The following is a 27,972-nucleotide window of genomic DNA, read 5'->3' as shown; positions in this document are numbered from 1 at the left end:
TAGGATACAGTTCAGCAGACACACTGGTTAACATGCCAAACATCTCTAACAAATCACTGTGGTCTAGCTTTGTTTATTGGGAATCACTTTAGTAACCTGAAGTCACAAATAAGCAGTAAATAACAAAAACTACAGATAAACACAGGTTACACATGCAAATTCCTGTTCACATCTCACATGTGCAGGTACATTAAATGCACAGTTCTAAAGAGTCTTGACAAAACCAGGTTTTAACAAAAAATGGTGTTAAAATGCAGGTATGAAAACTTCCATGTGAAGAATATAAAGATACCTCTGTCCCTTTTGGGACTCCAATGCTGCTTTTGATATACCAGAGATGTACGACAGCGACGAGATTCAAGTAAAAGCAGGAAGAGCTCGAGGAAATAATACTGGTCAGAGAATGGGCATTTACTTCTCACTAAAAATACACGGAAGAGCTGAATAGGAAAGTCTAGCAAGAGCTTAGGAAAAAAATCACAAAATTGTAAAAGCTGACTAATCACTAATTTTCCTATTTGCTATAGATAACAGCAGTGACATTGAAAGAAACTGCAATTCAACATTTAAAAATGCAACTTACATTTAACGACTTTTTCAAAGTGAAATGCAATGACAGCCTTACACTCAAAATTAAACAGCTGCTAGGCTCAGACCAAAATACGGAATGTTCTAGATAAAATAAAAATACAGTATAACTTTTCATTTTTTATTCAGAATGGAATTGAAAGACAATTTCTGAAGCTTGAAAGTAGTAAGTTTCATTTAAACGCAGTTTTCTTCTCATAGATGAGCTTTCCACAAGGGTGCAAGATTTCTTTTTCTGTAATAGCTTGAAGTGTCAAATGAAAAGTTGTTGCCATTCTCACATTAAGAACAAACTGTTGTCATTAACTTAACTGCATATGCTTTTTGCTACAACATTTAACACATGAACAGACCTATAATGCCTACTGTATCTCACTAAAACAAAAAAGAATACAGTATTTCCATCTACTACTTGTACTGCTTTTAAAAAAGATTAACATTAAAAACAAAGCCACGCTTTCCTTACATCCTTCCTTCTTTTTAACCTTCTTTCTTTTGCCTGAAGTCTTCTGCCATTTTATCCAGAATTTTCTGTTGAAAGAAACCAGTTATATTGGGGATATATTTAAAGAGTTTCTCACAGGCACAACATAAAGAACGGAAACATAAATCCAATTTCCAAGTTTAAAATCTGTGAGCATCAATTGCAATTGCAAAGGTCATAACTAACGAGGCTGGCACTTCTCCCCACCCTGGAGTGGAGCTCTCCTTGGCAAGCCAAGGGAATTCCTTCCCCTTTTGTCATGGACTTGTGACACGACTGAGCCACTTACCTGGGTGGAATCTGCCCTCTAGAGAGGCAGGGACACAATTGCTCAGTATCTCCCCTCCCTGAAGAAGGGTTAATTTGGAAGTCTGAGGAATTTGGTACCACTATGATGACATTTGGCAGCAACATCAATTCACCTATTTCATTCTCCCAGCTCTCCAAGCAAAGGAGACTTCCATCTCCAAGCAAGTGTCACTGTGAAACAAAAGCTGCATTCCCCCTTCCCTCCCCAATTCCAAACTCCACCACAGTCACACCATCACCCACAAGCAGCTCACTGATCATTTCTGCCATGGAAAAAGCAAAGCAAATCATGTTTCATTCAAGTAATAAAGCTCACAAATTAGCATTTTCCCCCCTTCCCTTTTTACATCAAGGCTTTAATGTCCCATAAGCAGGTACCTCAATGGAAAAAAAAAACCAAGGAAAAAAAAGAAAAAAACACTATGGTGATGGATGAGGTGAATTTTCTTCCTACAAGATCCTGCATGGGAATTGATTTTCTGACCTACTCCTTCCTTCACGGTATTGTTTGGTGACAATTTTTGTGCCATCTGCCTTCCTGGGTCCTTTGTTTATTTAGGGGGTTCCCTGTTACTCCAAGAAGGCAAATGTTTGAATTATGAGGTGCCAAATTCTCCTTCTCTGTGGAGCCCCTGGGGTTTGCTTTCAGCTCAGGGATCAACTGCCCTGAAATGCATTAATGTGACACTGCAGGACTATCAGAATTCCTTTGGGATTGCCCTTTCCTGGAGGTCATGTTTGCAGCTCACAGTATGAGGTTACAGCAGCAGCATTGTCACTCATGCCATGCAATCATGTGATACCTCATCCAGTTAGAAAATGGAAAAAGTGCTCACAAAATCAGAAGTTGCAAAGGTTTTTCCTTTTTTAAACATAAAAAAACTTCATCTTAAGCTTTGTTGATTGGTTGAAAGCACTCTCAAAGGGACAACTGGAAGGGATCTGGGCCATCTGTATTTACTCTGCATCACTACTTCTAGGCCTGGCCTTATTCCAATTGGAATTCCCTCTTGAATCCAAATTTACAAGATAAAAAAAAATGCTGGAGCCACTCTTTAAACTGTGTATTCTGCATATTGTTTTCACAAGATGACGTTTTGGAGAGGTCTATCTAGAGTTAAAAGTGAGTAAGCCAATTTCCACTGCCTGAAAGGTATTTTTATTCTCAGTCCGGTCTCGTTGAGCTCTATTCCCCAGAAAGAATCAAGCCATTTAAAATGAACAAGTTTTTGCCTTACCTTCAACTTTTGATAATGAGGAAGGCTGCTGCAATGGGTCTTTTTTGCAACATCTTCATTTGTGTAGAACAGGGAACACAATTTGCAATAAAACCCTGTTTTGGGTACCACATAATTCACACCTAGAGGAGTAAACACCACAAAATAAACTAAGAGATCTACTCTACATCATTTCTTTTAATGTCATATGTCATTTCAGCTAAATCTTAATACCATAATTCACTTTACATTAAAAGCTGCTTTATCTTTAAAAGTCTCTGTTTTAGTTTAGTCAAGGAGGGGCCTAGTAGTAACTAAATATGTGCAGTTTTTTTTTTAATTTAAAAATCAACCTTTTGGATTAAGGGTCCATTTTATTAGGTCCTTCAAGATCTCACAACGTTTTGTGATCAGTTTTGGAGTATTTGATATGACTGAACTATTACCACTATTGTGCTTTGTGCTAGCAATTGAATTTGTGTTGCTAAAAGATACCTCTGTCAATTTCTGCCTAAGGAAGGGGTTATGAAAAACTCTATGAAAAGAAGGAAAAAAAGGAAGAAAATACTGGGTTTAGGGCAGGAGTGAAGAAGGGGAAGGAGGGGAAAGCCCTAAAATGAAAGGCTATGGGGCAATGTATTGCCAAAAATAAAAGTCAGATGAAATGAGAAATGCTACTGCGATGCACAGAGACATTTTGGAAAAGAAATGGAAACAGCCTTACCAACAGGAATGTTTGGCTGGTATGGCCCAATCCTAAACTCATCTGGGACAAGAGGTTTCTCCAGAACACTCTTTGTTTCCTGCTCGCCCTGGGGGTCTGTGTTTTCCTGGGTGCTTTTCTCAGTATCCTGTGCTGTTGCAGCATCAGAAGCTTCAACATTTTCAGCCTTGGCGTTCTCTTCGCTTTTCGTTCCGTTTTCTAACGTTTCACTCTCCTGCTCTGGCTCCTCAATCTTGTCCACCTTGATCTCTGCCAGGCTGTCCTCGCTCTTGCCCGCAGCCTTGGCTGCCAGCCCGGACTTGCGCAGCTTCTGGTGGTCGGAGTCCTCCTCGTCGCCCACCTCGTCCAGGGTGACAAAGCCCTCCATGCTGCGCGGGAAGCCGCCCACGTAGCGCTGCGGGGACAAGGGGCTGGGTCAGCTCAGCCTGAGGGCTCCCCTCAAACCCCCGGAGCTTTACAGCACAAACACATTCTCCAAACTCCTCCTACGAGAGCTGCCTCGCTCACTCACACTGTCACTCAAGGTTTAACCAGCTCTTTTTGTACCCCACTGCTCCCAAATCAAGGGTTCCCTTCCACAATGGTTTTTTTGTTTTTTTTTTTGCATCAGGGGTGGCCACTGCTTCAGCACAGCAACATGATTTCAACTTAAGAACAGAGGCAAAACCATTTAAATTCTCAAGATGAAAGTTCTTTTAACGTGAGTACCTTAAGTGAAAGTAATTTTGGAGTGCATAAATTTTGTTTCTATTTGAGAATCTCGTAAGATCCTTGAATTCATGGCCTGAACAGAAGGCAAAACCTTAGCAGAACTATTCTGTCTCCACTAATGATATGAAAGTTCATCAAAAAGAATTAAAAGCTCTTTTCAACCAGTAGAAAGCTTGGAGCATCCCCATTAAAACAACCACTAAAACACAAACAAAACCAAACAAAACCCAACCCAAAGCCACCAACCACCCAAACTGTGAAAGCCTCTGAAAATCCAAGTTTCATTCCCTCTTCTGAGGGACTGTCTGAATTTGGAATTTTTGGAAATGCTCCTGCTGATATTGAGATACCACTCTTCCACATACTTAACAGCAACTGAGAGCAGGACTGAGGCAGCATCACCTTTGTGAACGTGGGTCTTCAAGGAATGAAGTCTGGCTCTGAAGCAGTTTATCACAGCCAATGCCCACATACCAATAAGGAACACTAAGAAAACTGGGAAATGCCATTTGCATGGCCAGTATCCATTTCAGCACCATTAACCAGGCTCCTGACAAGGATCCCCCAAAACTCAGATCCATGCATATCTCATTCACTAATTAGGAACATGCCTTTCTTGCAAAACAACATTCCAAGTCAACAAATTACTACAACTTTGCACACTACTCCACAGAACTGAGTGTGATTAACAAAGCAGGTAGGACATAAAAAACACAGAAGTGTGGGATGATGTGGTGAGAAAAAGGGAATTCACAGCAAGTAGCCTGTGACTGGAAACACCTTGAAAACATTTGTCTTTCTCCAGTGGGAAAGGGGCCCTGGCTAACTGCAGATGCCCCTACCTGCCCCTCAGTTTAAGGTGTAGCTGTACATGCAATTCTGTCCAAGGCCAGATTAGCCTCAAGTCCCCAGTCCATTAGTTTCTGAACATCATCTCTGGCTCATGGGTAACTACAGACAGTTTGCTGAGGAACTGCTTGAGAGAACACAGTTCCTGGCTAAGTATTAATCAAAAAGACGGTGAAAAGCAAGCAAATCCCCAGCAAGCAACAAGGGTAGAAGCCCCAGAATCAAAGTTTCTGTCAAAACAGAATCAGGGACCTATAACTGAATCCATGTGCAAGTCACACCCAGTGAGATCTTCCATTTTCTTCACAGGAGCCCTAACACCTGTTCCTCTCCAGACAGGTGTTTTAAAGACCCACAGAGGAAGGTCTGCACCAGAATGTACATGGTGTGCTACCTAAGTTAGCCTGGGCTTCCCCCACTCAGCAGCTCACTGTGTGAGTTACCTTTTTAAGCTTTTTCTTGGCTGCTGGAGTGGCTGCAGCATTCCCCTCAGTTTTTACAGTCGCATCATCAGGTGTGTCCTTTTTTTCCTCAGTAGCCACATCAGCTAAATTGGCAACATCTGCATCCTCTCCTGCTGAGCTGCCACTTTCTAACAGTGCTGCTGCCTCCTCCTCATCCACCAGCAGCTCATCTTCAGACTCCAGGAGTAAACTGGGCTCATCTTGCTCTGTCTGTTCCCCACTTTTGGCACCTGAAGGCTCAGCAGCATCCTCCTGTTTCTCCTCTTTCACTTTTTCTTCTGTATTGCCACTTTCAGGTTTCTGAGCAGGTTCTGTTTTGGACTTCTTATCACTGGGAGAATCTTTGCTGTCTGGGGAATATGTTCTCTTTCTGTAAAGAACAAAGAACATTGCTGCTTGTAAACCTGGAGACAGCCCAGAAATTACTAAAGAAAAAGATCATATTTCTTTAGACAAGCCTGGAAACTATTGTGTTTCAGTTCAGAAAATGGAAAGCTGAGGGAAACCCTGAAGGACATCATTCTTCAAATATACAAAAGGCTGCTCCAAGGAGGAATTATCCTTACAAGACAGGACAACTGCTTGTGGGTTTAAATTGCAGGAAGGCAAGGCTAATTAGGGACTGCAAAAGATTTCCTGAGGAGCCTGAAGAGGCTGTGAAATCTCCATCATTAGAGGAAGAGGGTGGGTAGCATATTTGAAACAGTTAATCTCTGGGCACAAGCTCCAGCCATTTGATCTCAAAGCTTGCCTGACTCTTTGGTATTGTTTCTATACTCTGCATAAGGTATTTTCATATTTCCTTTGAACAACATCATGCTTTAACAATAAGAAATTACCTGGTTTTATCCTTTTTCAGCAGTTCAACTCCTTTGTTGGGAATCTAAAATAAAATTTTAAAAATCTGTGAGTCACAGCAGACTATGACTTCCACAACTGCTGCAGCATTAATTCAGACCAGAATCCAATCCAGCCAAGTGCTTCCAGCTACATGAACCGCCAGGAACTCTGTCCATGCCACCCACAAACTGATCAGTAAACCTTTATTTCATGTCAGACAGGATCTGACCAACCTAGAAATCCCCTGCCTTTATTCACAGTAATTATTCAATACAAAACAAATGGGACATCCTGCTCCAGAAAATTCACATACATACAATTCCTGGTTTGTTTATGAACCAACAGCATGTAGTGCAGGCAGTGGCACAGATCAGTCCTAAGCTGTACTTTTCTCCATCATTAGTGGAAACCTTTAGCAGACTCCCATCACTTCACTTGTTTATGAATTACTGAACAGGAAATGTCACTTGTAGGCAGTAACAAGGAAATCTATTCCAATTGCCACTAAGTGCTCATTTTGCTGCACTACCATGTGCATCAGTAAGATTTCTTCAAGCTCCACAACAAAGCTGATGTTTCTAGGAGACAGCCTGACAGCTGAGATTTCTCCTATTTTCATTATCACAGGACTTTATTATTATCACAGAATATTCTGAGTTGGAAGGGACCCATAGGATCATCAAGTCCAGCTCTCCAGTGAATGGCCCAAAAGGGTTGAACCCACAATCTTGGCATTATCAGCACCATGCTCTGACCAGCTGACCTGCTCTCGGTTTTCTACCTACTGTCACAGTCTGATGAAGAACCACCTATAATTGCATGAATATTACTCTGGTGTTATGTAAAAAACCCCTTCAGTCAACCTTTCCCTCCTTTATATCAGCTGCACAGGCAGAGGTGCAGTTCTAATACATTTTAACTTTTCACAAACCTTCATTTTCAAAGATGAAGGGGAAAGAAAAAGGATCCCACATTAGAGAATGTTCTAAATGGAGTAATTTTAATTAAAATCTACATAATTTACTCTAAAATCTGAATTATAGTAACTGGGTTTTGTTTAATCTGAAAGGAATATCCTTTAACTTGTCTCATAACACCACACTCATGCCAAGTGACTGCACTTGAGGAGCCAGAAAATATCACAGCCAACTGTTCAATTTTACATGCAACACTGAGTTTTCAATAAGGAATGGCTGTCATCTACTTCCCTTTATATCTTCAACTACAATTAAAAAAGTCCTTACTCTTAACACCAGTTTCTTGTACTTTTCAGATAAATCCACTTTCACACATCTGCCTTGGAACCAAAGCGCTTTGTTGGCACAATGCTCAACCATGGCCAAAGCATCTTCTCTGGTCTCCATCTCAATAAAGGCCTGAAAAGATTAAAACACACGTTAAAAAGGACTCTGAAACACACAACACTTTTCCAGGCAGTGATTTAACTTAAAATACAGCATTTCCAAATACTGAAACAAAATCACGAGGTTCAACTACATCCATCCTCACCAAACACTTTAACATTTACCCAAGTGCTCTACAAACCCCAGCTTTTCCACTCAGAACTCTGAAATTAAACAGGCATTCAAATAATCTGCCAAAAGTCACCATAAAGTAAAATATGATTTAAATAAAAAAGTATCAGGACAACGAAACTCTTATTTAGTGCTTATGTACCTGGGAATTTCATGGAAGCTGTGAGATTACCTCAGTATTTTGTTTTTGGTTTTTGAGAGAAGGCTGAAACAGAAAGGCAGCAACTGCTGCTCCCTCCAGCTTTGTGAGGAGATCTCATGAGGCTGCTGAATGAGCTTTAAACAAACACATCTGGGTTGGAGTATCCTTGCCAAAAAACTGAAAGCTGTTTCAGCAGCCAACTTAGACAGCAAAGGGATTTTGTTTTTCCAGTGAAATAAGGTCAGGGAGGACTTCCTAGGGGTCACACAATAGTTTAGTAATTTTTCACTTCTCAAGTGTGCATTAGGGGATTCAGGCACCCATCTCTTTGTAAGAGCAGTAGAACTTTCTTTTTTACTCAAGAGAGCAATGAACTGGGGCATTAAAGCTTAAAAAAAATTAGAGCTAAATAGTTTAAACTCCTGTATATTTATAGAAATCATGTCCATGCACATCCAAAGCATTTCACTATACACATGCAATGGTCTGTCTTCAAACCTTTCTCTTCCAAGCTAGAAAAGCACAGTGGGACTGCTTTTGTTTAGTTTTAAAGAATGAAAAATAAAGGGTAAATCAAAGAAACATGTAACAGTGGAATATATTTATGTTTCATAGGTAATAGTTTTTCAGCCCTAAGAAAACAATCCCAAGGCTCTGTGAAGGAATCTGCATAATCCAGTAATTAAACCTCCATGCTGAAATACATTTTTTCTGTTTTTAAAGCAGCTCATATTCCAGCGACATCTCACAGGAAGCTCCAAAGCAAACCCCTGACCTAGACAGACTCTGGCTCATTTCCAAACCTATGCCAGAGCACAAAGCCCACAATGCCCCAGCTGAAGGTGTAATTTCTTCCCAGTTAACCCCCCTTCAAGGCCTGCCCCAGGGTTGCCCTGCAGTCACCTGGCTTTTCATTCTCATGAGGATGTAGTTCTTGATCTTCCCGTAGGGCTCGGCCAGCTTGAGCACGGCGTTGTCAGAGTAGCCCGAGTGGGGCAAGTTGCTCAGGTGGATCACACGGCCAAGTTCTGGCTTTGGTGGCTCAGTCTTTTGGTCAGGTTTACCCTCAGGTTTCTAAGATTAAAAGGGAAAGACATTTTTAAGACCTATATAGAAAATATATATTAGTGACTGTTCCTTGATTAATCTGATGCACTGAAAAGTACAGAAATTAGGAATAACTAAAATGCAGCAGCCTCATAACAGTGACTGCCCAGATTAAAGTAAGGCAATGCTCAAAAAAGCAGAAGGGTTTTACCTTTATTCTCTTGTATTTCTGTGACAAGTGGACTCTGACTGGTTTACCAAACACCAGGGCAGGTGTTGTTGAATAATATTCCACTGCAGCCTGGGCATCTTCAGTGGTTGACATTTCAATAAATGCCTGAAATCATACAAAATCGAATTAAGTGCTGCTCTTTCAGGAATCTAATTTTGTTTCAAATTTTCAAGCTCTTCTTCCATGCTTCCTTTTAAAAATAACTGCATCAGAAATGAAAACTGCTTTTTGGTTACAACATGAACTGACCTGCAGAACTTGGCAGACACTTTATTTAGGTGCACAAACAGAACTATTTTGTTTGTTTACATTCCACCTAGATTTGGATTCAAAACATTCAATTGCTTCCTGCTTTTTCCATTTCTGCGGTATTCCTTTTTTTCACACCTCAAAATAAGACACACTCCATAATACAAACTAAGATCAAATAAGTTTTCAGATAGTTTTCAAACAAGAGCAGAATGTGGTGCTGTTGAGAAAGCAATGAACAACCAACCAGGAGGATTTTCCAATATATAAGTGAAAATGCAGAAATGAGCATTGCTGGAAACACACTCCTCCTTCCTTTCCTTTCCCACATGCCCCTGATGACAGATGTGGCATCTCAGTGGGTGGCTGAGCAAGTCCTTTTCCAAAAACAAAGCTCAGACAATGACAGGAAGCCCATCAGACACACCAGCCAGCCCCCCAGCAGTGCCCTGGGACCCAACCTTACCTCATTGATTTTGTTTAGAATCAGGTGATTTGTGATTATCCCAAAGGGTTCAACGAGCTGCAGCAGCTGATATCTCAGGTTCTTTCCCCTCTGGAAATCCATGATGTGCACAACTCTGCTTGTTTCCTGTTGAACACAAAGCATGGGCACACAGCATGAGAAATCCTGAGTACCAGCAAACCTAAAATTCTGCCAAGGCTCTGCTCTGCTGGTGTAACTGTTACAGTTTTAAAAACTATTTTTATCTATCTTCCCTAGTGACCAAAAGATGCAACCAGAAAAGGCACAGAATTTCTATGGATTTCCAGAGCAGTATGCCTGCCATGCCAAAGCTGCCTTTCCTTAAGTTCACTTCCCACAGCTTCATCATGAAGAGAACCTCCAAAGAAGTTCTGTACAGTTTTGGAATAAATATTTTGTAGAGCACTCAACACAACAAACTCCCAGTCTCATGCCAAAGTTTCAGAACTTCCACACAAATTAAAAATCTCACTTCTAAAGACAATCAATAATTTAAGCAAACAAAATCCACACCTTAAGCAAACACAGAAATATTATACAACAAAAACATGAGTTAAAAAAAAGAAAAAATTTCAATACTCACCACTCTGCCCTTCTGCATGTGTCTGGGTCCTTGCATATTTCCATTTCCAGCTCCTTTAAGAAATTAAAAGAATGAACAAGCTTAGTTCAACCTGTAAGACTGGGATTAACACGTCTCATCACGAGTTCTTAAAAGATATGTCACTTGTAATACCAGAGTGAGATTAAGTTCTAAAATCTAGTTATTTCATTGCACTCTAAAAAGGCTTTTTATTTATTTCAGAGCTCTTGTAACTTGGGGTCCTAATTCCTGCTCCTTCTCTTCACTCTAACATTAGAGAAAGAGCTGCATTTATTGCTGTTCAGGAACAGCAGAGAGTAAGTACAGCCCATTGGAAAAAAATATCTCCTGTTTAAGTAAGATTTGCCAGAGGAAACTTCTTTATACACAAAGGATGTGAAATTTCTTTATCTAAGACACTCTTTATACAATTAAGGATTCAGGTTCTAAAACATCACCAATTCAATCACAATATCCATTAAAAAAATCCAAAAAACCAAACACAAACAAAACCCCCTTTCAAATAGTTTGGCCTACAGTTAAATCTGAGATATTCTGAAAAATTAATGTTGTTATTTTCATGTAATAAAGTATGAATGCATCTATAATCTAAAAAGTGTAATAGTTGTAAAAAATTGTGTAAAAAAATGTTGTAAGTATTTGTATTTGTAAGTAAACAAGTAAAATATTCGTACTCTGTCAGGATATCCAGGTAAATTAATTAGTTTTGCTCTTTTAGTTATTTGAACTATCTAAAAGGTAGGAAGAATCTGATTCTTAGCCTCCTTTCCTGAGAGGAAGAGGCTTGCATCATCCATCTTCCCACTTCTCACTTCTATTCCAATTTATTTCTCATGTTCACTTGAAAATAGGGGGAAAAAACACTTAGGACACTGAATTCTTACCAGAAAACTGCACCAACATGTAGCTACTCAGAAGACAGATAGAAAAACTTCCTACATAGGAAAAAAAAAATCCAAGCGCTCAACACATGTAGATTAATCTCAGTTAAAAATCAACAGCCATAGGGAGTTGGCAGTTGGCAAAAAGGTGAAGTGTGGGAACTCAGTACCACTCTTTAGTCCCACCACAGCCAAAGTATTTTAGCTCAAGTGCTGAGAAAAAACATTTTCCTTTGTTGTTTTAGAACACCGGTGACAAATTAAAACAAGAGTTAAAAAAACCCCACAAAAAGCCTAGCTAGAAATTAAGCCTGGTGAAGGCAGGTGCCTGCTGAGGTTACCTCTGGGCCCAACAGGAGGTCCCCCAAGATGGAATGGAGGTGGTGGTGGTCCCAAAATTCCCGGTGCAGGGTTTGTAGATTGCTGCAACATAAAGGGATCACCCCTAGAAAGAGGAGAAAACACACTGTCATTTTAAACCAAGAAACATTGATAAAACACCCTAATTTCTGCACAGCTTCTATGCACACAACTCAGGCTACTTTTACTGCTGGACATCAGCTGGACAACAAAGGGAGGAATCCATTTCAACCAAATGAAATGTGTTGTTTCACATAAAATGTTAGGAACTCCCTCTGCTTCAAATAATTATAAATACTTCAAAATTAATTACTACTTACATTCCATGTCCTGAATCACTGTCAGGATTCCATTCTGGGTATCTTAAAAGAAACAAAATTAAAAGAAAATGTAAGAAACATGCAATCTCCTCTAGCTGTGTAACACAAGCAGCGGTACCTGGAGGTGTAAGACAGCTGCAGCACAGGCAACACTCCAGGCCCACTGCCAGAGCCATGACAGCCCTGACAGAAATGCTGCTCTTCAGGACAAGCTCCCTACTCTGCTTGCAGAACTGCTGGTTTTACAACAAAAATGTACAAGTGGTATCAACAACTACAATTACAACAGATTCTCAACTGCTACATATACATCAGTAGGATTCCAAAGCTATGAACCAGGATCCCTTTTTGTCCTGAAGATGCTCCAAGTTGCAGCAAGTTTTCTAAACTTGCTTTGTGCAGCAGTAATTTATAATCAGGGAACATCTTGAGCTGAAAGGACCCACAAGGATCATCCAGTCCAGCTCCTGGCCCTGCACAGGACAGCCAGGAATGGCAGGCTGTGCCTGAGTGCTGTCCCAGGCTGAGCCCTCCTCCCCAGTTACTGTACTTCCAGTTCATACATTTCGAGCAGCAGCTGACAGCGGCGGCTGTGAGTCGCTCCATTGATGTGATGGTTCCACTCCTGCAGCAAAGTAAACAAGGCACAATTAGCAGCCACACAGGGCAGTCCTTCCCACAAAGTCATGGCCTACAGCAGTGTCTTCTCTGCTAAGCTGCAGTTTTGCAGATGCATACAGAATGGAATCTGTGGTGGTGCTTTGAGGAGACACTGACACTGGACCTACCTCTTCCCTGCTAACCTGGCTAAAAAGGTGCCTGATGGGAACAGGGCTGCTCCTGCCTGCAAAGCTCCCTGGAAAACTCCAGCCCAGGCACAGAGGGCCATGGCAGCCTTTGGAACTGAAGGCTCTTTGTATGTCTTCAGGCATTGCAGAATTTCCTCTACTCTGCTTCATTCCTCAGATTTCTACAGATTAATATGAAGTAAGACTCCAATTTTTAGAACCATAAAGAGGCCAAGAAATTGCACGGAATTCAGAAAGGAAAGACTAAAAGAACCTAAGTGCATAGCTAGGACAAACTACAAATATATAGGTGAAATATAAAATATATGACCGCTCAAGGGGAATAATAAAGGAAAAAAGCAGATCTAAACCAAGATGGTACAAAGGAGAAGTAATGAAATTGAACCATATCATCCAGGTAAAACTCCTCCTGGTTCTGGTTTAAGCACTAGAAAGGAATGAGGCATTTCTACTTTTTCTCTGCAGACCATTTTAACTACAAAGGGAGTTGCTTATTTTAGTGCCTGATCTCTGTATTTTTATACTCTTACAAGTAAGAGCACAAATCTGTGCTTTATTCACATTTGTGAAGTGACAGAAGCTCTGGAGTTTCCCAGCTGCACATATGGGAGCCACAGCCTGACCTTCACTCTGCTGCTCCTCAGGGAAGAAAAGGACCAGCAGAGATAAACAGGGGGGAGAGTTATTCAAGAACCTTGGGGCTGAAGGTTTTCTCCAACTGAAGGTTTTTTCTTATCAGCCACATTTTCAACTATGAACACAAAGTGCACTGGCAACTGCTTTATGTGGCTCTTCTTAAATGTCTGCTTCTGCTCAGCACCCACAAAGGATTTTTGCCTAATCCCTTATCTTTCCAGATTTTTGGTCTCTGCCACACTACAGCAGTCCTGGATACAATGAGACATTCCCAAAGCTCACTGTAGTATTTCCATATGTTAAATGCCTACCCTGCACTTCTTACAAAGGAGAAAAATCTGGATTTAAAGTCTCTCATAAAGTACTACAATATTACTCCCTGATGCTCCTGACATGGAGCAAGATGAAGTCATCCCTTTTAGCAAGATGTAAAATGAGAGCACCACTTTTTCTTGTTAACTGCACAAGATGTAGGCTCTGCAACTATAAATAGGCTGGCAATTAGGATGAAAAATACCCACCAAAAAATATAAAATCTATGAACCATTCAATACAAAGTTTCTTCAGTTCAGTACCTGCTACCAAGTGTTAGCATTACACTCTTGAAAATAGTCCTTTAAACCTCAAACCCCTCTAAATTCAGGGGCATAGTCAGTAAAGCCTCAGTGACTGGTTCCACCAGACATAACATGCTTTGAATCTGTCTCAACACAACACTGATGTAGAAGTCATCTGCAAACCACAGGCAAAGTTTGGGAGATTTAATTCTATTAAAATGCTTTTAAATTGGCAGAAAAGGGGGGTGTGATTGTAACTTCAGATTTTTCTTCTCCCCCAGGGAACAATGGCAGCTCATCCACATTAACTTTTTATTACACAATTCTTAATCTGGATTCCCTTCGCTGCCTGCACCCATTTGGAAGCATCCCCTCCCCAGGGTTTTGAGGCACCAGATTATTTGTATTTACAGGAACTCATTAACACAAAGGCTCCAAGCTGAGCGAGAGAAAACCTGAACTGAGTTTCTGAAAATCCAGATTCCCCTTTAGCTCGGTTGATGCAAGCCAGAGGACACTCTGTTCCTCAGAAAATGAGGCCACCCTGGAGCAGCTAATTTTAGCCAGCCCTCTCCCAGGGCCACAGCCAGGTTCTCCCTCTGAGAAGTACCAGGTTCAAGCGTTTCACCTCCAAATTCATCTGCTTGGGTTGCATCAGCCTTTGTCTCTGGCAGGAAAACAATCCCTCCACATCTAACACCTCATTCCCTGATAAAGGGATCAGGATCGACAAAATGCCTGAAGTAACTGGGGCACGATTTACTTCACAGACAGAAAATAAACTCGGTCTTAAAATATACACACATCAAATTAAAGAAGCAATTAAGAACATCACTAAAATTAAAAAAAAACCCACTAGAAGACTACTCTGCCAATTTAAGTTACACTAAGGATGCTTAACACCTTGCTTGCATTTAAAACACACGTAGCTTGATCAAACACTTTTAAGAATCACTGATATTTTTATTTGGAGGTGGGGAAAATGAGATTTTGTTACTATAGTAATAAATTTACATAGTCCCAGCTATGAAAAGCATTCCCTTTCTGCTTTCCATACATTTCGGCTCAAATCAGATTACTTGAAGTAATATTTTACTTGATTTGATTTTGTGGGAGACACAAAATAAGGAATTGTGTAATGCTTGGGTATGCAAAGCAGAGGAAAGAAGGAGAGAAAGAGAAAATTCTTGTGGTGACATGATTTCTGAAATCAGAAATAAAGCCTCGATTTGGGTCATAAGAACCAGATGATCCAACCACAAGTATTTTATTGTGCACTAGCAGTTTTAAAGTCAAAGTATATTCCTAAAAAGAAAAAAAAGTTTTACATGTTACAGAAGAGGTCAGCCATTTAGGTTATGCTGTTAAAAGAATTTGGTATTTCTCATACCTGGAAAGGTATTTCCATGAGGATATCCTTTCATTAGATCTGCACTCCAAAGCACACTAAGAGTCATGAGCCTTTAAAATAAAGAGCTAAAAAGACCCCTACTTACAGGATTACTGGTTGCCATCTTCAAGGGCCTCAGAAGTTAATGTTTTCAATCTAACCAAATGAAGTCCTTTTACAGAACTGAGCATGGCAGCTAAACTGTTAACACTTAAAACTTTAGTGAAAATAAATGTCAAATACAGGAGACAAGAAACCTGGATTACTGTATTTTATATCAAATGTAATTAAAGCAACACAAGTTCATAAACTGTCAGATCAGGTGGAGCCATACAGCGTGTGCTCTAGAACTGGTTTGATCCTTTCCTTGCAGGGAAAGAATAATTCTTGTGTTTCAAAAAGATCAGATGTACAGAACAGCACTTTTTGAGAGGTAACTGTAAAGAAATGGTTAGTAACAGCAATTCCACATTGTATCAATTTTACAGTAACAGCATGTATTATGTTTTCAATTGAAGGCCTTCCAGCTAATTAGCCACTAATTGTGACAAGAGGGGCACTGTATTAGCCAATTAGCCAATTAAATTGCCTAGTATACTGGAAATCAGCAAGATGAGTACATTGGAAAAGGTGAAAGTGAGAAGGCTCTGAAAACACCATCTGAATCATGTTGAGTAACCTGCTCCCTTTGCAGAGCTGCACTAGGCGTGGATAACTAAGAGGGAAGTTTCAGCATCACCGAACACACCCGAAGATCCACTCTACTCGTGAGCCAAGTAAAGAACACTACTAGGAACACAGAGCAGGATACTGCAACAGCAGACTGATTGCTCGGAGAGTCTACAGGGATAGATGCAACATGTGACAATAAAAAGTGAGTCTGAAGTGTTCTAAGAAAGTTGTGAAAAAAGGAGAAAAATGACGACAAATTTCAGCCATAGTATGAGATAGAGTGTTAAAGTGAAATTAAAAAGGCAAGAATGAGCTAATCTAACACGTGGTTTTTACTTTTGCAAATAAGTTCCAGGGCTCTACATTAACTCTTTCCCTCTGGACAGGGAAAAAGCAGAACTGTGCAAGAATGCATCTTAACTACATATAAATCAGCAATCAAGACAGATGTGGAGGAGAGCTGAAACTAGCTTCCGGAATGGCACAGTAGATACACTGCAAAAAAACCCCAAACCAACAAAAAAATACCAAAACCCACCCCAAAACTGCTTGAATGCCAGATGTTTGTGGTTAAGAGAACATGTAGATGTAAAATATAAACAAGATATCCCAGTAGATGACAGCTGTTTGACTTGAAGTTAAGCAATCTGGGCAAATAAAATACATTAATGTAAAGCCCTGGTTTACAATGTTTGTCAACAATTACCTTGCAAATAAACCAAGTGCCTTTTTCACTCTCAAACCAACTTTCAGATCATTTCAAAAGCAACCAGGCCATAGAAATAATTAAAGAAATAGGTAAAAACAGAACAGATACTACAACGTAAAGGAAAATAGAAGTATCTGGTGCATAACTCACCTTATTAGAATGAACTGGCATATCACATATAGAGCACAGATGGGGATAACCCTTCGGTAAGAATCCATGGAAGTCTTCAATATTGCTATTTGGAGGAGCACCTCTCTTTTTCTCAAAGAGAGATCTCTCGGGACCAGGACCACGACCCATTCTGTCATACTCACTGTCAAATTTATGATAGTTATGCGAAGTCTCACCATAAAAAGATTCATCCCTACACCTTTCTCCATCTCTCAATCTGTCATCTTCATAATCCATTCTGTCATAATAACCAGATTCTTGAGAACGACTTCCATGGTCATAGTCAACCACTGGGTTGAGACTAGGACCACGATCATCAAAGCTATCTCTTCTAAAATGCCTTTTTTCTTCCCAATCATCCCTAGGTACTCTGTATGGTGGTTCCCGTGTGGATGATCTGCCATCTCTACCATAACCTTCTTCAGCTCTCCTCCTTTTAAGTTGTAGAAGGATCTGAGGCAAGTTTTCAGGAGTGATCTTGTCCTCGGGATAGCGACTCAGTTCATCTAAGTCTCTAGCAGACAGACCAAAGCTGGCCAAAATGTTTGTGGCCTGGTCTGCATCTCCACGGTGCTGAGAAGACAAAGGGAGCGGACCTCTACTTCCAATGTTAAATATAGACTGCAAATTATGGGAAGAGGTACTACCAGAAGACAGTGCACTATGAGATCCTTGTTGGTTCAATGAAGAACTCATTCCAAGATTCATTAAGCTAGCAAGGCGTGCAGTACCCTGGTTCATCCTTCCAAGAGATGCTGGCATATTTAAAGACTGGGTAGCAGCAGCAAGAAGGCCTATTCCTGCAGAGAGGTCACGCCCATGACCTTGTGAATCCCTACTCAGAGATGACTGCTGGAATGACTTGGACATTGTAGGACTAGAGCTTGTCTACTTTATGGATCAAAAAATTCTTTTTGTTTAGTTTTTTTTTTTAAGATGGCTGCAAAGAGAGCTCACACTAGAAAGCTAGGCAAACTTCACTTCAAAAACGGTAACGCCAAGAAAGAGGATCAATAATGACTGCAGATCTTCTTCAAGCTGAGAAACACCAGACAATTCTGTAGAAAAACAAGCAGTTTTAGTCATAAATCCCTTTAAACAGATGCAGTTTTAAACTTATGCATCATGTTGAGCTAAAAAAACATTAAAGATCTCAATCTTACAAGGCTTTTATCACATAACAGATTCAAGAGGTACCCAGAACCTACATATATTATTGCAGATAAAAATACAGTAGTGTTTCCTATACATACTACTCTTCTTCCACAAAAAGCTACTTTCACACTGAAGAAAAGTGAATTTCAGAAGTTTGCGATGTCTGAGAGCATCTATAAAGTTTACTGACATGTAAGCCTTGATCTCTGGTTAATGGCTTTATTCACACCCTACATTACTGTACTGTGTCTGTGAGAAGAACACAAAAAACTTAGGCCCACAGAATCCAAGATGACTTTGGCATATAACACATATTTGAAAATGAAACCTCTAGCACCACAGAAAAGGACGAAAGGAAGTTAAAAGTAACTGAAGTTTGGGCAAAAAGTTTCTGCTATAAGATCTGTAAATAAGACCAAACATAATATTCAGTCTTTACGCAGTAAAATTCCAATTACTGATGTGAAGACAGATGTGAACAAGAAAAACAAGTTTTACATTTTGCAGGAAGTAAACAAGACCTCTTGTTCCAATTGCAGTTACACTGCTAACAGCATTTCTGAAGGGATTCTTTGCTCTGTTACATGGCAGCTGTGACACACCAGCCTGTACTCTCAGACCTCAAACTAAACAAGGTCAGGCTTAGTGCTGGGATGGGAGACCCAAGGAAAACCCTGCTCCTGCAGGAAGAGACCCCAGTGAGTCAGGAGATGGCACCACATCCCAGCGGCACTGCCGGCCTGGGGCTGGCACTGACACCGTGACCACCTGTGGGAGTTAAAGATCCTAAAACACTGCTCACAAGAGAGAGGTGACTCTTTGGTGTCCCACTAAATAAAATACTAACCTAGCACTCCAAAATTAGGCTCAACTGCATTTACACAAAGTTCTAACTAAACAGTCTATCAATAGCCACAGCATGCTGCAATGAATATATTTCATAAAATGTTCTTTTAGGGCAGAGCAGAAATAACTGTAATACTTCACCCCATCCTCCTCCAGCCTTGGAACAGATACACAAAGTTTAAAGCAATTCAACACATGTGAAAATATTCCAGCAGGAATAATCTGCTCTTGGGTCCCCGACGTTGAAAAGCCCTTGCCCGTGTGGGCAGAGCAGTTCTGCTTCTCCAGCAGTGCCACCGAGGAGCACATCAAACACACAACCACTGGGAAAAGAAACAGGCACAGGCTGCACAGCTGCAAAGGAAGTCAGCTCCCAAGAGAACAGGTACATTTGGGGAGGAATGGAAAGGACAAAATGAAAGCAAGGACTTTTCCTTGAAGGGACCAGCTCTGCAGAAGGCAATGGCTCTTGTACTGGAAAGAGAAGGAAAAAGGTCAAGGTTAGAGGTCTCTAGCCCCACTGCCTGCTCAATACACAGCCTGTTCCAACCGTGCACAAAGCTGAAAAGCACTTGGGTTTTTTTTCTCAGTAGCAGCATGTTACAAAACTATGCATTTATGTAAAAAAAAAAAAAAAGGATTCCCTGAAAAATACACAAAACTCACAGAACTCACAGAACTCGTACAACTCCACCTTTGCAAACTAACTCCTTTATACAATTTGCTACATACTCTGTTATCAATGCATTTAAATAATTTCAGCTACATTTTTAAGATTCAAATATGCTGGAGTCATTAAAAGGAAACTTAACTGTGTGACATTTGGTAAGAATAAGAGATTGAGAAACATGGGTATGAAAATAAGTTTGAAAGTTCTGAGGCAGAAGACAGGAAAACACTGCAGAAAGCTTCAGAGGAAAACAGTAACACAAGAACACAGGGGAGCATACCAGGTGAATTCTAAGGGAGATGTCCCAGAGAAGGGGGCCACACTGGAGGACACCTGAACAGAAAGCACCGAAGAGCTACATTGTAAAAATCAAGACTCTGAGTTCAAACAGAGTGGAACTCTAATATTCACATGGGTACCATGCTTTTATCTTATATTCATTCAGTATTCTTTGACGTACTTTTATGACAATTTTACAAGCTAATCCTTACTCATTCAATTTTTACGCCTGAATTTCTTCCTAGTTCCTTCACCCTCTTTCAGAAGGGTTTGAAGCTGAACTTACTGGGTTCTTCATAAAATCAGGTATTCCAGAGGGCTCTCTGAGCCTCACCCAGCAGCAATTCCACAGATACCCCTGTGGTCAGGACAGGCTCACTGTGTCCTGCTGTTAGTGCAAGGACCAACATTATTCAAGTTTCCACTAAATGAGGAAAGTTCTGCAATTTTGAAAAACACCCTTTATTTGAACAAATGCTCCCTAATCCTCTTGTCACAGCTGTCAACTGGCAGTTCATTGTGTGCTGCTGCAGAGATTAGCAGGGAACAAACCCCACGGCACCCTGGCCTGGCAGGACCAGGGCTGCAGGACCTGATGGTGCCACGCTGAGACCCCACTCCAGAGCTCCACAAAACCACACCCAGCTCCTGCAGCTGCAAACACCCAGGGAAGGGGCAAAGGGAAAATAAAAATAGGAAAGATGGGAGAATAACCAAGACAAAGACAGAGAGAGGGACAATCTTATGGAACAGCATGAAGTGGGACAGTAAGACAAGTGTATGATGAAGACACAGCACAAGCTGGCAATTGGTGCTAGTCAGGAAATACCCTACATCCAATTAGGTAATTGAGTACTTAAATTAACCAGTTTGAATATCCTCAAAAAACCACTATTTATCACACCACTCATCTTGCAACAGCTGCTGCACTCCACTCCTAACCAGCCCCATCCTTTAAGACAACAGAAAGAGGTGGGGAAGAGCTCTACCCTCACACCAAGGATGTTTAACTTCCACAGGGTCAGGTTTAACGCCATCCTAAGGCAGCACTTCCTGTGCTGATGATTCCATGCCAGTATCTGATAGGGACAGGTTCCCATGGAGCAGGGCCAGCTTTTGAGAGAGGGTGCCATCAACTGAGTCACAGCAACAAGATGGGCAGGACTGAACAGAGCTGCCTCGAGAGCCAGACATGAGGTAGTTCAAAGTGTTATGCTACTTGTTCTCCATGTCATTTCAGCTAACTGGGAACAGACAGGCTTTCAGGTACACCTTTTTTAAGATCTCTGGGGAGAAATTTGGCCATATTAAGATTTGAAAATATATAATATCAAGCAATCTTGAAATAAGTTGAAAGTCAAAATGTTATTAGATTTCCAGACAAATGCAGACAATGAAAACAATTTGTATCTACAAGTTGCAAAAGAGTGTTCTATAAAGGCAGACAACAAAAATAAGGAATTTGAATCCTACAGAGTACACTGTTATCAAACAGAGCCCAAAATGAGGCTGATTTTCAAACACTCTAGAAGGTTTTTCTCTTAGTGTAAATCTGAGCATATCTTTTCAATAAAGCTTATGAACTCTTGCTCCAATATTAAGTTTGACCTGAGAACAGTTAAACTCAGTGAATTTTTGGAATATATTGATCAGGCTGAACACAAAAACCTCAGCTTGTCACCTTTTATGGAACACAAATAGGCTGAAAATAAGTCCCCAGCTCCCTATTCCTTTTGCCACTCTCAGGGGATTTTAACTTATGCAGAGTTACTGTAATTTTAATGTTAAACTTGTTCTTAAAAGAACTCATCTTTTACCCATTCCTCTCCCACTATTTACAGAATAAAAGACTTAAAAATGAAAAGTAACTGTTGTCACTTTCTAGTCAGTTTCACTTTCACTTCAAAACACATTGCATTAGAACAAATAAATCCAGTTATGGTAAAAACCTGAAATTATCTACAAGCTGAAAAGCACACCCTCATTTTGTAACAACACAATGCTTTTGCAGACCATACACCCTTGGGAAAAAAGTACCACAGAAGTTTTTGGAAGTCTGCTCTTTGGATAAATGTCTATAGGTCTTCTCCCTCCTCTCTTATGCATCGTACTCTGTGTGGCAATCCCTTCTGCCATGGGACAATTCTTCTGCTCCTTGGCAAAACTGGCTCCAGCACATCATGGCAAAAAGGGCTATTGAAGGAAGAGATCTGGAATTTGGACACACAGCCCCCCAGCTGCTCTGAGAATTAATGGCAGCAAAACCAAGAACTTGCAAGGAAATTAGAAGCAGATGTTGTCTAGTTGCTGAATGACCAAGTACAATAGATCTCAAATCCAAGGGATTAACTTTTGGACAATACAGAAAAGGCTACTGTATTGTCCAAAGGCAAAGGAGGAATTGCCCAGCTGCCTTAGAGAAATGCAGATTCTTGCTCATTTCAGCTCCCAATACTCAAAGTGGTTATTTAATAGAGCTGTTCCACATGCAAGAGAAGCACTCATCTTGTTCAAGCCACCTCAAAGGTCATGCCCTTCATGAAACTTCAGGAGCACCTGGCACACGGGACTCACGCTTTTTCTGGGCACAGATTAACCACTCTGCTTCAGGCACAACAACTGGAGGAGTTTCAGTTCTTAGGATTATGTTTATCTGCATCCCAGGGAGTTCCTTGATCAGAGGAACACAAAATAATCTGAGAGTTGAAGTGACTGTAACAGAGGATTGCTTCAGAACAGGGAAGTGTGACATCTGAACAGGCATATTTACAAATGGGGAATTAAAATGACTGGTTTAGCAATCAAGACTCTTAAAAGAACTTACAGTTTTCAACATCTGAATGCAAAAAGGAACATAAAAGAGGTTGCTTTCCTATTTCTGCTCATTATATGATTTAATAAATTCAACCAAGCCTCTTTTGTACGAGGTGTATTTTAAAAGTGCATTTATTCCTTTACAGAAACAGAAGTAGAAAAAAGAAGACTCAAGAACAAAAGAGAAAGAAGGCAAAACCCATGTATTTTTTGAAAGGGAAAGAAGTACCAGAGAAAACAGGTAACTGTTGTCACTGTGGTGACCACACCACAAACACCTCTATGGCTTCCAGCCATTCCTTTCTACTGCTTTAAATCCCATGGACACCCTTCAGAACCCCCACTCTCCAGTAAGAAGGTGCACACAGGCTCTTGCAGCTCCAGAAAGCTCCACGGAGCCACTACCAGAGGGGCTCTGCCAAAAGCAGAGTCTCTGTGAATGCTGTGGGATTTTACTGGGAAACTCCAGCAACACAATTGTGCCCCCATGCACAACAATGACACAATCCTCCTTCATTCCCAGCAGGTGGGGGGACCAACAGCCCCTCAGACACCAACATTCTGACACCAACTCCAGAACAAATCACAGACCAATTTTTACCATTAAAAAAATTAAAAAGGAAAAAAAAGAAAAACCTCACACAGAACAGTTGTGTGTTCTGATCTGGTAACCTGAATTTCCATCTGCCTTGAGGCAGTTCCAGGGCTGGGATAAAATCCTGGTCTTTCCCAGCTGAAATCCTGCTTGAAGTTGCAAGAAGTATTCTAGCTGCAGAGAAAAATCAAAGAACTGTTTCACTGGTTCAGTGCTCAAAATAAAAACCCTTTTGTTGAAATTATGACTGCACAATATGGTACTTAAACACTCACAAACTAAATGAGTTCAGAAATATTATGAAGTATTTGCTTTTGTTTTCAAGACTTGTTGACTCAGAGAGCTGATGAAGAAAGGAAGCAGCATTGAAAAAAAACCCTCATAAATGAACAAACTGAATGGAAATAATTTCATTGCAGCTCTGCTTGCAACAGCTTCTCCCCCAGATTTGTTGAGCCACCCAGAAGGCTGTTGAGTATTACATTATAAAATACCTTTGTATTCACCAAATCTCTCAGCAGAGACATGTGCAAGTCACAGCAAAGGGCAGCACACAGCTTTTCCTAATTTCTCACCCAATTAATGAGTGTTTTTATTTAAGTGCAGTTTATTCCTGAGTAAACCAAGTGGTTATAATGTAACAGCTATACCAAACTTCAGTCTGGAGCCCCAAACACTGACTCATCTTCCCTCCTCTTGAACTGATTTTCAGTTTTTATCCTTAGGAACATGGATATCCACATTTTAAGGACATATATAGAATTGCTCTGGGGTTCTTTTCCCATCATTTAGTTTCAGGATGCATGTAACACCAAGCACACAATGCAGAAGTACAAACACTGGCTTATCACTTCACAAACACATCCAAGGTCTGAGTGCCAGTATCCTCACTCAGAATTCAGTAATGAATCATTTTGGGAAGTTTTTTTGATAAAATTCAAGACAGAAGTTCACTAATTTCTTGGGAATATAATAAAAACCTTAGTGTGTTCCACTACATGTTATAAAAACAATTTAACATTTTAGCACATTGAAAAATTGAAATATTAACGTTTCAAATATGAGAAGATTAAATCACTGGATCAATAGATTCTTTGTAAAGGAGCTCCTGAAAATGCACCCTTTTCTTCTCCCCACGAGAACTACACAGACTGCTTTAAGAAACTTACATTTTCGACCAGAGCTGCTCCCTACTTATCTGACTCCAGGAAATCAGGACCACCTACAGTTCAAAAAACCTGAAGAATTTAAGGCTGAGTAAAAAGAATAAAGATCCTTCAGCAGTTTCAACCACTATTGGATACTTTTTTCCCAAAGGTCTGCATCGTGGAAAGAAAAACAGCCACACACTTGGAATCTGAGGGATGGTTCAGCTTTCTTTCAACAGCATAAATGCCTCATTTATCATTTAACAAAGCAGTTTTTCAGGCTCCCAGAAAGTTCTTTTCAACTTCTGGATGTTTTCAGAATAGGTGAACTTTGTATCTCATTACTCTGACTCTGGAAGCAGAGTGTGTACATTAAAGAAATGGAACGTTATCAATCCACCACAGGAAGAAAAAAACCACCCCCGCAGCTTGATTTGTAAGCACAGCCTGAATTATATGAAAGTGAAACTGAGTAGAAAGAGGGGTCAAACGGCTGCCTGCACTGTCAGGATTCTTGTTGCTCAACTCATTAATTCTTAAGGCCAGATGGGCATCAAAACCAGCAGTGTTAGGCTCTAACGGCCTTTAGAGGTTAAAGAGGAGGGAGGAACGGGGCCGCCGGCGAGGCCGCGGCTGGAGCCGGCAGGGAGCAAGGGAGAGCTCCAGGCAGCGGGAAGCGCGGCGGAGCCGGGTCACGGCTGCAGCGCCGAGGGCCGAGCGGGAGCCGCAGTTCCCGGGCCCGGGGGGCCGCGGCGGGGGGGTCGGGGCTTTGTTCGGGCCCGGCGCGGCCGCAGTTCCGGCTGGCGGCGGGCGGGGGCGCCCCGGGGGCCGCGGCACCGGCCGGGCCGGGCCTGCGCGTGACCGCCGCGCGCCGGCCCGTGGCCCCCCCCGCCGCGCGCTCCCGCCTCGCCCCCCACCCCTCACGGCGGGGCGGCCGCCGCAGGACCCCGAGATGGCGGCGGGCCGGGGGCGCGGCGCCGCTCCTACCTGCGGGCCGGCGGGGACGGAACGCGGCGGCGGCGGCGCCTCCCGCTCGGTGCGGCGCCAGCGGCGGGGGAAAAGGGGACGGACGAACAGGACGGACGGCGGGACTGAGGGAGGGACAGAGGGACTGAGGCGGTTGCGCGAGCCCCGCGCGCGCTTCGCCGCGCTCGCGAGAGCACGCCCGCCCGCTGCCCGCCTGCTCACGTGCCCGGCGGCGGCCGCCCCGCTCGACTCCGGTATCGCCGGTGAGTCCGCGCCGCTCCCGCCGCTGGCCGGGACCGCCCGCCCCGCCCGCCGAAAGGGATGTGGGGTGTGGGATGGGGACGGGGAGGAGGCGCAGCCGGTAGGGCTCTCGCGAGAGGTGGGGGCCGCTCACCGTGCTCTCGCGAGAGCGCCGCTGCACCGCGCGCCGCCAGCCCGCCGCCCGCGCCCCGCTCATTGTCCGCGCTCCCGCGGGGCAACATGGGAAGGCGCGGGGGGCGGGGCGGGGCGGCGGCCACGCCCCCCGGGAGGAGCGCGGGGCCCGGGGCCGGGGGTTCGCGGCTCCCCTCAGCCGCTTCCGGGGAGCGGTACCGCCGGCACCGCCGCTGCGGGCTCTGCCCGGGGTATCCGAGGCGTCCGGGGTATCCAGGATATCCACAGTATCCTCTGGTCCCCACGCTGTTCTCTGTGTCCTAGGGCACGCTCACGGGCAGCCAGCCCCGCCCAGCCCGAGGCCGCTCTCCTCAGCACAACGCAGGTGTCACCGTCGCTAAAATACTCAAAACTCTGGCCTCTCGCTGGCTGTGAGGCCGTTAGAAGGTTCTGGTAAAAAGGCCCTGCAGCCGATGTGCAAGGCTGTGCTGTTCCTCTGATCCAACATTGCCACCTTGTGCTGGATGAGGAGAGGTCCCTGTGCCGCTGCCCTCCTGAAATCCGTGAGCTGTCACCAAAGTACTCGTACAACCCCTCAAGTACTATTCATAATTTGGATTTATTTCGTTGTCAACATCTTTCTCCCTATTTAATTTTGTGGCCATAGAACCGGTCTCTCCATTAGCCTGGAAACTGCTGTGCTCCAGCAGCTTTAGGAAGGTGAGGGTGTGTACATGAATTCAGGGAAAGCTCCAGGGGAAAGGAAAAATCTGCCTCCTCAGTTCATTACACGCTGATCTTTCTTCTCTGTAAGTGGCTGGAGAGCACAATGAAACAATAACACAAAGTCTTTTTAAAAAAATTGAAGTGGTACAATATACGTGTTGAAATAATATGGAAATGCTCAAAGAACAATCACAAGAAATCCAGCTCTTAACAAGCTCAAGGTAAAAAAACAATGAAGTGCTAAAAAACAAGCCCATAAATCTCAGTTAACAATCTTCCTGTGCTGTAGTGCTGCGGAGCAGTAAAAGCAGAACAAATGTAAAGCAATCCAGCCACTTTTGCCTAGCAGAAGTCATATATAGATTGCAAAATGTATGGTTCTCCTAAACAGAACCATAAATCACGTTGTCATTTCTCAAGAATGAATGCAGGTCCTGCTCCATTTCCTGGCTTTATTTCACTGCCAGTCTTGGACCTCATGGGTTCTCTCCCAATTCCCTTTGCTGTCCTGCACTCAGGGTAGCAGAGCAGGTCCAAGGTGACTCATTCTGACCTTTACTGATCAGCTGTGTGCTGCAGAAGGAGCTGCACGGTGCTTACTGTCCCCTTCCTGCAGAGGGGACACCCTGAGCTCCAGACCCTGTGCTTGTGCTGACCACTGGAGAACCTTCAGGACATCCCTATTTTTTATTTCTGAGTTGTGCACAAAGCTGGAAGCTGGACACGCTCCAGAACCCCACCCCATGCCCTGGGCTGAGCTCCAGTGCAGGCAGCAGGGCAGGGGGAATCCTGTCCCTGTGATGCCTTGTGAAGGCTGACCTAGAACAGAGACTAGACTGAGCTAAAGAATAAAGTAGGGATTTATTAAGAGGCCTCAAATAGATCCACCTTGGGCAGCACAACCCAAAATGGTCACAAAAGGGATGACAGGTCATGGGGTCTTACACTTTTATAAGTTTTGATCCCTTAGCATATGGGAGTTCATTGTCCAATTCCAGCTTTAGCCCATGCAGTCCCATCCTTCTTGTTTTTCTCTCTTCAGTCCACGTTGTTTGTGCTCTTGGGCCTGAGATCTGGATCATTTGTCCTTGGTCCCCAGCTAGAGAAGGAATTGTTTTGTCTCCCTGCTCTGTGCACAGAGCTCACCATCCCCTCATATGAAGCCCAGACTTACACACTAAAGCAGAATAGAATCTGAAAAATATAAAAGCTAAAAGCTGAGGCATCACCCTGTGATGTGTCCCTGTGCTCAGGTGATTTCCCACCTGCAGAGCTGCCCCAGCCCTGGCCCAGCACAGGCAGGAGCTGGAGCTGCTGGAGCCAGGCCAGAGGAGGCTCCAGGATGAGCAGAGGGATGGAGCAGCTCTGCTGGGAGGAAAGGCTGGCACAGCTGCCATTGTTCACCTGCACAGGA

General features: G+C 42.6%; 1 protein-coding gene across 5 annotated transcripts; it reads right to left on the bottom strand.

Moving 5' to 3' along the window:
- Window positions 1-57: 57 nt before the first annotated feature.
- MATR3 (matrin 3) lies at window positions 58-26,161 on the bottom strand. 5 transcript variants are annotated; one of them, XM_054516390.1, is made up of 15 exons: window positions 25,855-25,870; window positions 16,967-18,045; window positions 12,607-12,668; window positions 12,044-12,085; window positions 11,705-11,808; window positions 10,462-10,514; window positions 9,858-9,983; window positions 9,122-9,247; window positions 8,767-8,937; window positions 7,431-7,562; window positions 6,186-6,229; window positions 5,326-5,716; window positions 3,323-3,716; window positions 2,620-2,741; window positions 58-1,119 (listed from the first exon to the last, which is right to left on the bottom strand). In XM_054516390.1, exons 2-15 carry the CDS (start codon window positions 17,855-17,857, stop codon window positions 1,069-1,071), a joined length of 2,709 nt encoding a protein of 902 aa, XP_054372365.1. In that variant the 5' UTR covers window positions 17,858-18,045; window positions 25,855-25,870; the 3' UTR covers window positions 58-1,068. The 5 variants fall into 5 exon arrangements, with proteins under 5 accessions (XP_054372365.1, XP_036247559.1, XP_036247561.2 ...); XM_036391666.2 differs by lacking the exon at window positions 25,855-25,870 and adding an exon at window positions 25,482-25,798; XM_036391668.2 differs by lacking the exon at window positions 16,967-18,045 and having other exon boundaries at window positions 25,855-26,161.
- Between the last annotated feature and the right edge of the window lie 1,811 nt (window positions 26,162-27,972).

Source organism: Molothrus ater, chromosome 15, assembly GCF_012460135.2.
Source record: "Molothrus ater isolate BHLD 08-10-18 breed brown headed cowbird chromosome 15, BPBGC_Mater_1.1, whole genome shotgun sequence".
In the NCBI taxonomy this organism is placed as follows: Eukaryota; Metazoa; Chordata; class Aves; order Passeriformes; family Icteridae; genus Molothrus; species Molothrus ater.
This window is presented reverse-complemented; position numbering and strand designations above follow the sequence as displayed.

Coding starts and splice junctions, on each gene's coding strand:
- MATR3 (XM_054516390.1), bottom strand. CDS start 17,857: ATGTCCAAGTCATTCCAGCAGTCATCTCTGAGTAGGGATTCACAAGGT. Junction 11,809..12,043: donor AGTGATTCAGGACATGGAAT/GTAAGTAGTAAT, acceptor TCCTCTTTCTAG/GGGTGATCCCTTTATGTTGC. Junction 9,248..9,857: donor TTCTAAACAAAATCAATGAG/GTAAGGTTGGGT, acceptor GTATGATTTCAG/GCATTTATTGAAATGTCAAC.